The 15841-nt window shown below is 41.4% G+C and overlaps 1 protein-coding gene across 1 annotated transcript in view; it reads left to right on the top strand.

Moving 5' to 3' along the window:
- LOC137532765 (sodium- and chloride-dependent GABA transporter 3) overlaps positions 1-8165 on the top strand; it is an 843944-nt gene extending 835779 nt beyond the window's left edge. The window contains exons 16-17 of the mRNA XM_068253631.1: positions 5662-5731; positions 8074-8165. Coding sequence (XP_068109732.1) covers positions 5662-5669 — 8 coding nt within the window. The 3' untranslated portion in view covers positions 5670-5731; positions 8074-8165. The remainder of the gene's footprint in view (positions 1-5661; positions 5732-8073) is intronic.
- The last annotated feature ends 7676 nt before the right edge of the window (positions 8166-15841 follow it).

Here is a 15841-nt window from a genome sequence, read left to right on the forward strand (position 1 = left end):
GATGCGAACTTTGAAAACTAGAAACATTTATGCTGGCCACAAAAGTAATGGAAAAGATGTTTCAAGGGGTCTAACACCTGGAGGGGGGCATGGATGAGTGGGATAGACACCAAAAGTCCCGGGGGAAAAATCTGGATTTGTCGCAAAGCAGCGTTTTAAGGGCAGAAGTCACATTGAATATTAAATTGCAGAACTAAAGTGCTTTAAAACATCTTGCATGTGTATACATCAATCAGGGAGTGTAATTAGAGTACTGCTTCACACTGACACACCAAACTCACTGTGTAACGCACCGCAAACAGCTGTTTGCATAGTGACGGCCGTGCTGGACTGGTGCGCACCATGGCGATAGCGGTTTTCAAGCCCATATGGTCGCCGGGCTGTGGTAGCTCAATGATAGAACAACAGTGACTGTCCAGTTGATCAAATTTGGTCTGTCCACAATAAAGCAATGACCTTATTATCTTCTTGTATGTAGGTAGGCATAGGTAGGTGCCCCAGTATAGGTAGGTAGGCATAGGTAGGTGCCCCAGTAGTTAGCTAGGCATAGGAAGGAGTCCCAGTATAGGTAGGTAGGCATAGGTAGGTGTCCCAGTATAGGTAGATAGGCATAGGTAGGAGTCCCAGTATAGGTAGGTAGGCATAGGTAGGTGCCCCAGTAGTTAGCTAGGCATAGGTAGAAGTCCCAGTATAGGTAGATAGGCATAGGTAGGTGCCCTAGTATAGGTAGGTAGTAATAGGTAGGTGCCCTAGTATAAGTAGGTAGGTAGGCATCAGTAGGTGTCCCCGTATAGGTAAGTAGGTGCCCCAGTAGTTAGGTAGGAATAGGTAGGAGACCCAGTATAGGTAGGTAGGCATAGGTAGGTGCCCTAGTATAGATAGGTAGGCATAGGTAGGTGCCCTAGTATAGGTAGGTAGGCATAGGTAGGTGCCCTAGTATAGGTAGGTAGGTAGGCATAGGTAGGTGTCCCAGTATGGATAGTTAGGCAGGGCCTGGCTGGCACAATAATAGCAATTACCAAGGTCCAGCTGCAACAGATAGGGCTGTATAATGCAGTGTCAGTGGGCAACACAAAAAAAAAACACATCAGGAGAACATTAGCTCTCAAAAGAGCTGTTGAGTGGTGCTATTTTAGCAATAACAATCAGCCAGGAGCAAGCTAACAAGCCTACAAGAGCTGTCCCTTCACTAATTAATGCAGGCACACGAGTAAGTGTAATGACCAGCGCTGTCTGCCTTTTAAAAGGGGGGGGGGGAGTGGCTCCAGGAGAGAGTGTAGCCTAATTGGCTACAATTTGCCTGCTGACTGTAATGTAGAGGGTCAAAGTTGACCCTAATGGTGCACTATGGGGGCGAAGCAAACTTCCGAAAAAGTTTGCGTTCCATGGCGAACGTTAACCACCAGAAGTTTGCCTGGAACCATTCGCGGGCGAATCGTTCGGGCCATCTCTATTGAAGATGTCATTAACAAAGTCTTGGAAGATGGCTGGAGCATTGCATAGGCCGAAAGGCATTACGAGATACTCGTAATGTCAATCTTGGGTGTTATAAGCCGTCTTCCATTCCTCACCCTGACGTATCCTAATCAAATTATATGCCCCCCTTAAGTCCAATTTGCTGAAAATTCTTGCACCAGATACCTGTGAAAACAAGTCATCAATGAGGGGTAGTGGATATCTGTTTTTTACCATGAGTTTGTTCAAGCTCCAGTAATCAATACATGGACGCAATCCATCATCTTTTTTTTCTACAAAGAAAAAACTCGCCCCAGCTGGGGAGGTCGATGGTCGAATAAAACCCTTATCAAGGTTCTCCTTAATATATTCTTCAGGGTTTTTCAGGGCCAGAGAGATTATATTAATGTCCCCGAGAAGGCATGGTACCTGGCAGCAAATCGATACGACAATCGTATGGCCTATGAGGGGACAACTTGTTAGCAGTCTGAGGAGAAAAAAACATCGGCAAAAGATTTATTTTGATACGGTAACCCGTCAGACACGATTTCTACATTATGTAATAGAATTTTCTTTAAACACTTCTCAGAACGCTGAGAAGACCAATTCATGAGTTGACCAGAGCACCAATCAATGTGAGAATTGTGTGTCTGCAACCACGGGAGACCTAACACCAAGGAACTAGATGGCATTCTGAAAACAAAAAACTGCAGTTTTTTCAAAATGTAACATACCGATCTGTAAAGAAACCTCAGGAGTTAAGGTGATGGGCTTACCACACTGAAGAGGGGAGTCGTCAATGGTCGTAACATACAACTTGTTGAAGCCACATCAGGATTGGCATAAATCACAGCCATTACTTAAAAAAAATGTGTTTACCGATGTAAAAGCTTCATGCTCGGGAGGTAAGCCATATGCCCAAGTTTGTGAGTCACCTTGTAAGAGAGTTTTAATAAGGGCTATTTTCTGGGATTCAGAACCAGATGACCTCGGCCTAACCTCAAAATACGTCAAACATTGATTCATGAAGTTACTAAAGTAGGATCTGGACCCAGAGTATTTTTCAGGCAATGGCATTTTATGCTCAATGATAGGAGGAGCTACTAACTGGTCTCTATGGCCTGCTGAATGTTCAAGTGGAGGTGCGTTTAGCAACTGTGACAACTGTTCTTGCTGAGCAGCAACTGTATTATTAAGCTGATTAACTGTAGTCACGAGTAGCTGAGACTGACGTTGCAACTCCTCCATGATAATACTTTTTGGGTCCGTTATAATGTAACGCTGGGTATTAGACGTAATCACTGAATAGATAAATCGTGGTCAGATCGTCAGCTAAAGTCATACACGTGTAGTCAGAATTATTGCGGTACAATAGGACGGACTGAGGCAAGGCTAGGTCAATAACAGGCTGATATCATACACAGGTGGTCAGATGGCTAAAGTACAGAAGGTTGAGACAGAAACAAAAACGTTAAACAGACTGAGGTCATACACTTAGATAAGATGGCTGAGGTACAGAAAAGGGGAGACAGAATCAGAGTGAGGGTTTAGCCGGGTCATACACAGAATAACATTAAGAATAATATACAATTTACAATATATATATATAAATGGTCTAACTAGAGTACATATATATCGGCAGTGTCTGCATATATATATATATATATATATATATATAGCTCTAAAAACTAGTTGACTAGGCACTGTAGCAAGACAAGGTCCAGCACTCAGCAAACTGATAGCTGTAACGGAAAGCGAGTAACTGAATGCCCAGGGCATATGTGCATAGTGCCATCTGTAGTTTTATGACTATGACTGGTTGATGCATCAACTTTTGTGTACATATGCAGGCATATGGAATTTGTACAGCCATTGTTGATACCTTTCCTCAACCTGTGTCCTTGAGATCACTTATCACTCCACAAGTGCCATGCTCAGTCTGAGTGCTACTTTCACCACAACAGAGTTTTCACCTACCCTTAGTTCCTGCATATTGTAGACTTTTCCAAATCAAAGTGTCACCAGTTCTATGTGAAATTCAGAAGCCATGACCTGTTTGTTATCACAATCAAAGTATCCATTGACTACAAGAAAAATGTAGTATTAGTGCTCATACTTTATTTAGCTGAATTAGTCTGGGAGATAAGTCAAGACCTCTCTCTCAAGAACACCATGCCCATTGCAGTACAGCCTATTTACAAGCAAAGACATAAAGGCAGACGTGGATATGCATGATTATTTTTTGCTGTAAAGTGAGAGACTACACTCGAGCTTTCAAGGGCTTAGAAAATTATCACTCAAGTTGTAAGGGCTATTTTAAGTGAGTTACAAAGAAATAAAAAATCTTTTAAATCTCAATAACACATATAATTTGAGAGATACATGTTTAATATATATGTTAACATTTTTTTAATTTATCACAGGATTCTCCTATCAATTAGGATAGTTTGGCAGGAGGGCAAATTTGCATATTTTTGATAGTAATATTAGAAAAAATAAGGACACATGACAAAAGTCAGACTCCAGTTGTATAAACATACACAAAATCATTTTTTTGCTTTATGTTTTATTGCAATAACACAGTTCAGCCAGTAGGTGTAGCTGCAACATAGTTAAAACACTGCATGCATCAAAATACAATATATTGCACTTGTACAGGTACTGAAAAGCAATTTGCTGCAGTACAGAAATTACAAAATCATGAAATCAGTCAAAGGTGTTCATTTCTTAAATTGCAATATATTTTATCACTAGTTTATCACAGTAGAAGATGACTGTCACACTTGAAATTGCAGCGATGGTTCAATTTAACACGAAATAAATGGTTTTGCATTGAGGTGCTGAAATACATTTAAACTACGTGCAAAATGATGTTGTGGACATATTGCTAGAAGGATCAGTCTGTTTTAGAAGTACTACTGTATGCCCATCCTCTGAATTCTTAATATGCCACATGCAGAAATCAGTATTTTTTTGCCATGAAAAAAATCAGTTCTAGCATACACTCATTCCTTTGATTTGACATACAGTATTGTTATGTAGAAGGTTAATGATAATGGCAACATTTTTCTAATTAATACAGCAAAATATACTTTAGACCGTCAGAAGAAATAAAGAGAAGGAGAGTGTAATTTTTCTATCAGCTTATGAACAGAAGAGAAACCAGTGGGGCATTATGAGACCAGAAAGAGCCCACTATTGGTACTTGTGGCTTAATCACTTAGTAGGAAAATGGGAAACAGTAAATTCGGGCGCCTGAGGCTAGTGGACAAATCGGGCGCCGCCATTCACTCCTATAATAAATATCGTTTAATGGGCGCCCGATAGGAAAAAAGGGCGCCGGAGAAAACTAACATTTTAAAAGCGGCGCCCGGAGACTTAATGTTTTATTACTGTTTCTCATGATTACACATTATTTAATGATTTATACATTTTTAAATATAATTTTTAAACGAAAAACAGTACAATATTTTTTCCAAACATTATTTTTAAACGAAAAACAGTACTTTTTTTTTTTTTTTTTTTTAACATTATTTTTAAACGAAAAAACCAACAGGGGGGTCTTAGGTTTAGGCACCAACAGGGGGGTCTTAGGTTTAGGCACCAACAGGGGGTTTTAGGTTTAGGCACCAACAGGGGGGTCTTAGGTTTAGGCACCAACAGGGGGGTCTTAGGTTTAGGCACTAACAGGGGGGTCTTAGGTTTAGGCACCAACAGGGGGGTCTTAGGTTTAGGCACTAACAGGGGGGTCTAGGGGTTAGGGGTAGGTACAGGGAGGGTTACTTAGTAATTTTTTTTTAAACGTTATTATACGTTTCACTATTTAAACGAAAGATTAACGTTTTTACAATTGCCGATTTAATGCACATTATTTAATGATTTATAACTTTAAAAACCATTAATTTTAAACGAAATACAGTACAATACAATTTTAAACGTTATCCATGCTTATCGTTAAAAACCCGGCGCCCTTTTTTCCCAGCGCCCCTTTTTAACGTACGCAGGAAAATGAGTGGGATAGAGCTGGTCTTGTAAAATAGGAAGGGATTTATAACCCACGCGTTTGTTTATTCAATATCATAATAAAGATTGACATGAGGAGCATAAAATAATTCAATTGTATTTAACATTATGGATAACATTTGATCACCTTAAAAAGCATTGAAGAAACAAATAGAATGAGGACTGTGATTTTCTTCTTTTTAGACACATGAGCGGAACTACATTGAGCATGCCAATATCAGTATTCCCAGTCAGCTCAGTGTGGAAGAAAAGGGTATGTGCATATTTTAACATGCTTCATATGGATGTTGAGCCTATTTAAATAAAGCTGATTTCATGTTATAGCAGTGCCGGGTGTTCATCTACCTTGGACTATTTTTGATGTGAATCTCTATTAGGCCCCGTTCACACTTGCGGTTCTCTGCCAAACGGACCGGATGACCTGACCGGATCCGGACCGGATCCGGATCGGAACCGTACGGTTCTGATCCGGATCCGGTCAGTTTGCATCAGGTGTTCATCAGGATGCGATCCGGATCCGTTTGGCAAAAGATAGTAGAAAAGGAATAAAAATGTTGGGGTCTGGGAGGTCAGCAGAAGGTGGACCTGTGGAATCAGGCCCTCCGCTGTTTAGCACTCACCTCCACCTCCGACATACTGCCAACATCTCCAGCACGTTTAAAATCACTGCTGCTCCACTCCAAAATGCTTGCCCATGTGTCCCCATCCAAAATCGCCGCTACAATACGCATAGGAAGTGTGGTAGAACATCCGGATTTTTAGCCAGTGTGTTGTGCGCTCTCCGGTTCTCATTGGTTTGTATTGGCCGGATGGTGCAGTCCGGCTCCGGTCTGGATACGGCTGCCCGGAGGAGCCGGACCAAAAAAATAGCGCATGTTGGGTCTTATGCCGGAGTCCGGATCCGGTCCGGATCCGGTCCGGACGAAACGGACGCATGTGAACGGACGCATAGGCTTTCATTGCTATGCCGTGCGTCCGTTCCATCCGTTCTGCATGCGGTCCGGCTCCGGCACGGCGATTCCGGACGGCGACCGCTAATGTGAACCGGGCCTTACACCCAGAGAACGCTACACAGGAAGACAGTACCGTTCCCTACATCAATTCTCCATACTTTGTTTTATCAATAAGAACAAAATACACAGTGCCTGCTTCTTTCTTCTTTTCTGCTCAATGTAGAAGAAGCAGAGGAAAGTGGACAATGTGGGTGGTGTTCAGCAATCAAAATACTCCATAGAGCCACATTAATCCATGCCATGCAATGATAAGGATCAACCAATCCGAAACAGTCTGTATGCAGGTTGGATTATTGTGGCTGTGTACAATAAACAAGCTGACACATCATTGCATTCCAGCGGTTCTGGAGGTGTGGCTAGCTTACAGGGACAACAAAGGAAAATTTGCATATTCAGCAGTGATGCATCATGGGAGACATCATATGCTCACTCCAACCTGAATTATCACAAATTTCTTCTGTTTTAAAAGGGCAAACTTTTGTTTTGCTTAACATTTTAGTAAGAGGCCTTTTCGGTCATTTGTAACCCCCTACACGCTCCAATAAGTTCTGGTTCACTATGAGCTTGCTGGGTAGTCTGTTACTTTGGATGTTTCAATTCCTATTCCATTGAGCCACATTAATCTATGCCATGCACTGATGAGGAGCAACCAATCAGCTTGCTGGGTAATCTGTAACTCTAAACAATCAAGTTAAAATTACAGATGAAGCAGAAGAAAGGAAGATTTATTAACAAAAGGCATGGATTATGATATTGTATTTTCCTTAAAGAAAACCCATAAGGGGAAAAAGTGCAGCACCCCCCCCCCCCCCCCCACACACACACACACACTGGGGAAAGCCTCTGAATCTGAAACCCCCATCCTCTTCAGCCTCCTGGTTCCAACTCTGACAGCTGTGAGGCAATATTTACCCCCTGCGCAGGTACAGTATAATCGGGCCCTCTCCACTGCACTGCACAGGTGCAAGTTACCTGCTTCTGCCTGTGCGCAGTAAAGCGGACCCAAACAGGCTCAGCTATTTCTGCCAGAGCCCAAGGGGAAGCTTGTACTTCACCTGCACAGGAGTGCGGATTAGTGAATGTTGCGTGTGCTGATGCACGCTTGTTGCCGGATTTTTGGAGGCTGCCAGCACTGTATCCTTGAGGCTGAAAAGGAAAGGGTAAGGGTCATTAGGATCCAGAGGTTTCCCCCTCCTGAGGTAAGTACACCATAGGGGCACTTTTTTTCCTTACAGGTTTACTTAAAGGGAACCTAAACTGGGAAGGATGTGGATTTTTCCTTTGAAAATAATTCCAGTTGCCTGATGGTCCTGCTGGTCCTGTATCTCTCTAATTCTTTCAGCCACAGCACCTGAACAAACATGCAGATCAGATTCTCTGACTGAAGTCAGACTGGATTAGCTGTCTGTGATTCAGCCACTACTGCAGCCAAATAGATCAGTAGGACTGCCAGGCAACTGGTATTTTTAAACAAGGAAACATCCATATCCCTCAGTTTAGGTTACCTTTCAATATTTTAAAAAACAGTTTGTTTATTTCCTTAATATTTGATCATAGTGGGTTTTTTTTTTGTTTTTTTTAGGTTAACTCTTAACTCTAAGATGGGATATTTAAGTGGCACTAATGTACCCTTCACTCACTCTATGGGATGAGAAAGATATCTGGGATCCTCTTTATTATTAAGGAAGCTCCGAGACTCAATTATAATTGTATTGCCCTCGCCTTATTCTTGGGCACATGGAGGTGAAAAATAAAAACCCTTGCCTACATCAGTTAAACAATGAGACTTTTCACGTGATGGACATTTCAACGCTTTTTTTCAGAGTGACCCGATGGTCTTGTATGTGGGACAATGGCTCCATCTTTGAGTCAATCACTGGAGTGTGTGCAGTGATTGGCCCAATGGCAGAGGCATTGTCCCTCCTCCAAGACCATCAGCCCCAGTCAGAACACCAGGTGACCATGATTGGCTTGCAGTACTCCCCATGATTGGCCGCATTGTGCCTGGAGGCTGACACAACTCCAGATCATCTGTAGCTGAGGTGTAGGAGGGATTGAATAACTGCATGGAGGTCCTAGGGGTCAACAACTGGGACTTTGTTTATCAGTGGCAGATATATAACTTACCAGAAAGGCACGGGAGGGGCAGTGAGACAACGAGGACACTGGGGACACAGGAGGGCACAGGGGAATCTAGACAGAGGGGACACAGGAGAACAAAGGGGGCCAGATGAGACACAGGAGGACACGTGGGACACTGGACAGAGGGGACCCAGGAGGGCACAGGAAGCAGATGAGAAACAGGAGAACACCAGAGACTGGACAGAGGGGACACAGGAGAAAACCATAAACACAGGGGGAAGGAGAAGGAGACAAGGCGGCAAAAGAGGACAGAGGTAACACAAGGGGCCGATGATGAGACACAGGGGGACAGAGAAGGACACGGGGGACATATGAGGACAAGGTGCAAAAGATGACACAAGAGGACAGAGGAGGTTATAAGGAGGGCAAAGGAGGACTCAGAAGGACAGAGAAGACACAAGAGGACATAAGAGGTCATAAGGGTGGCAAAGGAGGACACAGATGGACAGAGGAGGACACAGGAGGAACAGAGGAGGACACAGGAGGAACAAAGAATGACACATGAGGTACAAAGAAGGCACAAGGTGGGTTCAAGGGGACATCATAATTGGGGGATTGAAGGAAGACAATGCCCCTGCACCATGGATGCACCAGGTGTAGAATATTTTTTTTTACCCTGGTTTTTGTCCTCTAAAACCTAGGTACATCTTATGGTCGGAAGTGTCTTATGGTTTGAAAAATACGGTGTGTGTGTATATATATATATATATATATATATATATATATATATATATATAAAGAGAGAGAGAGAGAGAGAGATGATTTAGAATTATATGTTTTATTTTTTAAATATATGTACTATTATTGGAACATTTGAAATACTGTAAATGTCTCCATTTTAATGGTTGTCCTACTACTGTTTTTGGCAAGTTTTGAAGCAAAACTCTGCTCTAGTAAACAGTTCTTTAACATTATAATGACAAAGACTTGGTGGGTAATAAATAAAGGACAACTGTCTTGAGAAGGAAATGAGGGCTGCCACTACAAAGATTTTTTACTTACCCATAAGCACATGTAAGTCCCTCGCTGTCCTTCAAGCGGTTTTCCGTTTAGTGGCAATCAGCTCTGGTAACTGGTTCAGTTGCCCAGAAGAGCCCGACTGGCATGGCTGAGTCGGTTACCGGGGCTGACTGCCGCTGAACGGAGGCACACGGGAGGACAGCGAGGGACTCACACATGCTTATGGGGCTGGAGGAAGCCCTAGGTAAGTAAAAAATCTTTGTAGTGTGCCATCTAATCTGCATGCTTGTTTAGGGTCTATAGCTAAAACTTTTAGAGGCAGAAGATCAGCAGGACAGCCAGGCAATGGGCCTTGTTTAACCTCCCTGGCGGTAAGCCCGACCGCAGGTTGGGCTGCCACGCAGGGGCATTTCTCAGGCCCTGCTGGGCCGATTTGCACCAGGCAGCGCTAAGGGGTGGATCGGGACTCACGATGACGTTGATGACGAAGCCAAACAGGAAATCCCGTTCTGAACGGCGGCGATCGGGAAGTACACGCAGCCAGCTAGATTTAAAAAAAAAAATTAAAAAAAAATGTAAAGTCCTGCGCTGCCCCCTAGCGGTTTTATTAGACCACCAGGGATGTTAAAGGAAAACAAATATGGCAGCCTCCATATCACTATCGGGTCACTTGTCCTTAAAGAGAATCTGTACGCTAAAATTCTTACAATAAAAAGCATACCATTCTATTCCTTGTGTTCTCCTAAGCCCCTCTGTGCTGTTTCTGCCACTCCCTGCTGCAATCCTGGCTTGTAATTGCCATTTTTATGCAGTGTTTACAAACAAAAAACATGGCTTCTAACCAGAGTGAGAACAGCTCACTGTGTGACTCATGCATAGCTTGGAGAGGGTGTGTATAGCTTCTGCCAATGACAAGCAGTGCTGCACATTCCACACAATACAGCCTGAGCCCGACAGAGCCGACAGAGGAAAGAAGATAAGATTTATTACAGAGACAGTGCAACTAGAAAAGGCTGCAGTAAGACAGACCACATTAGAACAGGTATAGGAACTTATAGGATAGAAGAAATAAGGCTCAAAACTTTGTTACAGAGTCTAAGTTCTATTGCTCGCTGTCTTCAGTATCTTCCCTACATTATAAAAAAGAACAATCTTTTCTTATTACAGAAATTAGTTGTAAACCATTGTAAAGCAACAAGTGGAGTACCAAGAAGGAGTGTTAATTAGGGATGCTCATTCGGATTCCATGGAAGTGCAATTTTTGCATTTCCAATCGGTAATCTGTTTTTTTCAGAACACGGAAAAACACAAAAGTCGATAATTGTAAGCCAATTATTATTATTATTATTATTATAATTATTATTGATTTATAAAGCGCCAACATCAAATTGCTTTTTTTTTTTTTTTTTACAATTTAAAAAAACATATTGTCACGGGAGTAGTCCTTAAATTGACTTTTCAACCTTCATCATTCATTGTTGCAGGAAGCAATGTATGTATTGCACTCTACCACCAGGATAAGAGCTATATTTTTCATAGAGTGGATTTTTCTGTAAAACCATCACATGTTTTACTCTCGTATTGTAGCCATATTTCTATAGTCAGAATCACAAAAACATGCTTCCTTTAGGGTGAATAAATTCAGAGCTAGATTAATATGCTTAGTCAATGCATATCCCCAGGGTGCATTTAGGTTGTGTGAATTCACATTGACAGGTTTTGACTCCAATAAAATCTCAGCAAGTAACAATAAGTTTGCTATTTTAAAAGAGCCTCTACTCTAGGTAGCTCCTACAAATATAGCAATATAAATATTCTGAAACATTACACATACCAAAAAATGCTAAAACATAGTTTGACAAATTCAAAATAATAATAATAATAATAATACCTGTAATAATCATACTAATTTTGATTCTTCCTATTTTTTAGGATAATTAATTGTAGCAGGTAGAAATGGGGGTACTTTTTTGTTTTTATATATTTGTATTATTACCTGGTCAGCAGCTTTAAATAAGGTGCTGCTGACACAGGTTTGTAAGTAAGGGCATTTTGCCCTTAGTCAAGATGGCCACTGCCACATGTGTAGGCAGGGCTGATGGCTATGCGGAAAGGGGAGTGAGTGCACGCGTACATATTGACGCATGCACTCCTCCCGGTTGCCCAGACAACCAGGACGCGTCGGGTAAAGCTCTCATGCGTAGAGCCGGCCACGTTCATTACTCGTGTGAGGAGGGAAGGTTGCTAAGCTACCAGACGCGCGCGAGAGAGCCGTTGGAGTTATAACAGCTCTCTAAGGAGACAGTGTGGCACAGTTTGGAGCGGACAGAGGATGAGGAAGGACGCAGCAGGCTGAGCTGAAGAAAAGCAGGCCAAAAGCTGTGACAGACAACATGTTGGGAAGAAAGTAATGCGCTTAGATGATTCTTCAATCCTTCATTGATAGCCATCAGTCCATCAAAGCTGACAAGGAGTGGGGAAGCCAGGAGAGAGAGATTCCAGTCAGAGAAAAGAGCCAGACAGATGTATAGTCAGTGAGTCTTGATATAAAGATGCTGAAAAAGAAACCGTTCAAGATGACACGTATGAACTATGATTAATGTTGTGATAAATCAGCATGTGACAAGAAAGATCCTTGAATATTTTGATTACAGGGAAGTTGGCTCTTTAATATTCCCCACTGCTGAAGCATAGTGTTAGTGAGGATGAGAATTAAGACTGGCCATTCCCATTGGTGAAGATTATAATCTCACTTGTATTTTTATAAGTTTGACTGGATGGTTGTGGAAATGGGAAAACAGTTTTATTATAAAAGTCAAAGAACTGCATATTACCCATATACTGTGCATAAGACTATGAAATAGTGAGATTGAGAAGAGAGTGAATCTGGTTAATGAAATAGACTACTGCCCTGTCCGCTAGAGGCCTACCGGATCCTCTTATAGCCTATTGACTTTACAAAGTAATAAACACCAGAAGACATTTTTGTTTTATTTATTTTTATGTGTGGAGCACAAGACAGTGTGAAGTTATATTGGAGAAATACTTACCTTTGAGAAGATTCGTCTTGCTGGATTCCTGTAAAAGAAAGGAGAAATGATTAATATGTCAATTTACCAGCAACAGTGAAAAATTTGGAATAAGTACCTGTTAATAGACTGTTTTTTTCTGGCAGTAGACTGATCCTGCAAAAGAACAGAGTAATTGCATACAAGAGTTACAGAGTTTGGATCTGAAAAGAAAATATTTTTTTTTGTGTTTTTATATTTTTGGAGCAAGCATATGGAACAGTTTGTTTATGAGAACAAGTGACGGAGTCATTTTTCTTTATATCCATCTAATCCTAGTAACTATATTAATTTACTAACTCTAGTAATTCACTAACCCATTTTTTTATTTTATTAACCAACCATTTTATTAACCTTTTAACCAACCAATTTTTGCATGTACCTGGCTACCATTTTGGATAAATAATAACCAGAATAATTTACCGGTATAGAAACAAAAAGAAAGAATATTCTATTTACTATTTGGTTACTAAGATTTTGCTGATCAGCAAAGTATAGGTGAAATTGATATAGTACGGTACCATTAGTGAGAAGGATTAAAAATTGAAATTATTCTAGCACCCAGGGTTTTAAGAAAAAATAAATAAGGTTCCTGGTCATTAAAGTGGGTGGGTATGCTCAGAAATACTTACCAGGGGGGAAGGTTATGTGTGTTTATTAACCAATTGTTTTCTCCTAGCTACCGAAGGTGTTCTGTGTAAGAAGATCAGAAGATGTTTAGAAGACTGTGATATTATAGATGTCTTGTTTGTAATTCTCATTGGTTACATGGAGCAGAAAGTGTATTTTTTTTTTTTCAATAAACTCTTTGAATTTTTTAACCTGCATTGGTGTTTGTGGAGTTCTCCTTCAGTTGGCAGTTGAAACAGTCTATATATTTTTGGCGTAGTCGGCAGGATGGAGGCGGAGTTAGTCAGAGAGCCAAAGCCCCACTCCAGGAACCAGTGCCGCTGCGGGGGAAAGATCCCATTTAACACCTTCTGCTTATCAGATGACACCTGTTGGGCTTCTGGCCACCTATTTGCCCAAATTTAATGGCAATAATATGTTGCTACAAGATTGGATTGAGCGGATTTGAAGTGCTGTTAAGGCTTATAAATTTCCCGTGGAAATTCAACGAGAAATAGCTATCCTAGCTTTTGAGGGAGAAGCACGCAAGACTATCGTCACCTTTGAACTCCCTGAACCTGCCCCATTAGAGGCAATTATTGAAATTTTGGAGGAGATATATGGAGATCCAGCTGATCTACATATATTGCGTAAATGATTTATTGATCGTATACAAAAGCAAGAGGAGACTATTCCTCAATTTGCAAATGCCCTTAAAGATCTGATGAATGCCCTGACTCAAAAGGAAATAGAAGAGGATGAGATTTCTAATGTAGATGCCGAGGCCTGGTTGGTACACCAGTTTTTGTTGGGTTTGAGGAGTGGAACCATTCGACAACATCTCAAGGAAAAATTAGAAAGAGAACGAAAGATTGGATTTCATAAATTGCAAAATTTAGCTGTGAAATATCAGCAGGAAGAGGAGGCCATGCAGAGTACCCCTTTTCAAAGGAATGTGCAAGTTCCTAACCTACCAGTTATTGATACAAAAGAAGTAAGCAAGAAAGTGACAGAGAGTTTAACTGGAGCGGTACAAAAGTTGACTGAGGAAATTCAACAATTGAGAAAAGAAAGATCTTACCCCAATAGTAATAGATTGCTTTCTGGAACTGGGAATGAAAGAGAGATTCCTTTTGTTTGTTGGAATTGCGGAAAGGCTGGACATATTGCTTGAAACTGCAACAATCGTTGATACTCGGAGCGACGACCATATTTAAACTGAAATATCCTGCAGTGGAGGGTCACACGGTGGGAAGAAATGGAATGACCCCAGAGGAAGAGATAAATCAGCAAATAGTAGGTCAATGTCCAAAAAATTCGTGTTTTATTGGATGATCGTCTCGTTAACTGTTTAATTGACACGGGTTCTCAAGTTACTACAATGGAAGAGGATTTCTTTTATAAAATGTACCCCGAAAAAACGACTGGAATTCAAGACTCTTGGGTATCATTGACTGCCGCTAATCATTTACCTGTACCAGTCAAAGGAATAACTTGGATGACACTGCAGATTGAAGGGGCTCAGTTACCCAAACGGGGAATTTTGATAGTCAAGAATAAGGAAGCCTCAGCTGAACCAGTAATTTTGGGCATGAATATTCTCAAAGATTTAAATGTGCAACTCTTTAATTATTACAATCGAGACCGATTGGGAGTTCTTCCAAAATCACAACCAGAGCGGATGGTATATCAACAGTTGATAAAGATGGGGGAAGGCTCAACAACATGTTGATGGTTGTCACTGAGATTTGGGACTTATACGAACCCCTTATAAACGATCCATAAGAGTCCCTGCCCAGGCTGAAAGAATAATCCAGTTATCAGTGGGAACGCATCAACCCAATACTGGGGTCACAGTTATGATTGAACCTGAGATTAATAGGATCGGAGTCTTGATCGCTCGAACCCTAGCAGTTTTAAAAAAAGGAGCCCTTCCAGTAAGGGTAATGAATTGGAGTACTGAAGAAGTAATAATACCGGCTGGGACCTTAATGGCTAAAGTTTATCTCATTGATGTAGTATCTGCGGGAATCAAAGAGGGTTGTTCTTTGGGGTCTGCCAAGGATTCTACCTGTGCTCAGGATAAGGAACACGCTGCTCCAGAAAGGACTATTCAGGCTATGACTCTTGAATGGGACTCTTTTGATACTGATCAGAAAACTGAAATTATGGCGCTTATTAGTACCAACCTTGAAGTGTTTTCCCAGGGAGAAATGGACCTAGGATGTGCTGATCAGATCTCTCACCGGATAAACACTGAAAATTTGGTTCCTATTCGAGAGCGTTATCGACATCTATCTCCTCTCCTGTATCAGGAGGTTAAAACAAAGCTCCATGAGATGATCCAGACAGGAGTAGTGGAGGAAAGCAAGAGTCCCTGGGCAGCACCGATTGTCCTAGTTAAGAAAAAGGATAGAACCTTGTGTTTCTGTGTGGATTATAGAAAATTAAATGCTGTGACTGTTCGAGATGCTTATCCTCTTCCCCGAATTGATGATTCTTTAATCACACTAGGAAAGGCCCAATATTTTTCCACTCTTGACTTACATAGTGGATATTGGCAGATAGCCA

The sequence above is a fragment of the Hyperolius riggenbachi genome, chromosome 9 (assembly GCF_040937935.1).
Source record: "Hyperolius riggenbachi isolate aHypRig1 chromosome 9, aHypRig1.pri, whole genome shotgun sequence".
NCBI classification, from domain to species: Eukaryota; Metazoa; Chordata; class Amphibia; order Anura; family Hyperoliidae; genus Hyperolius; species Hyperolius riggenbachi.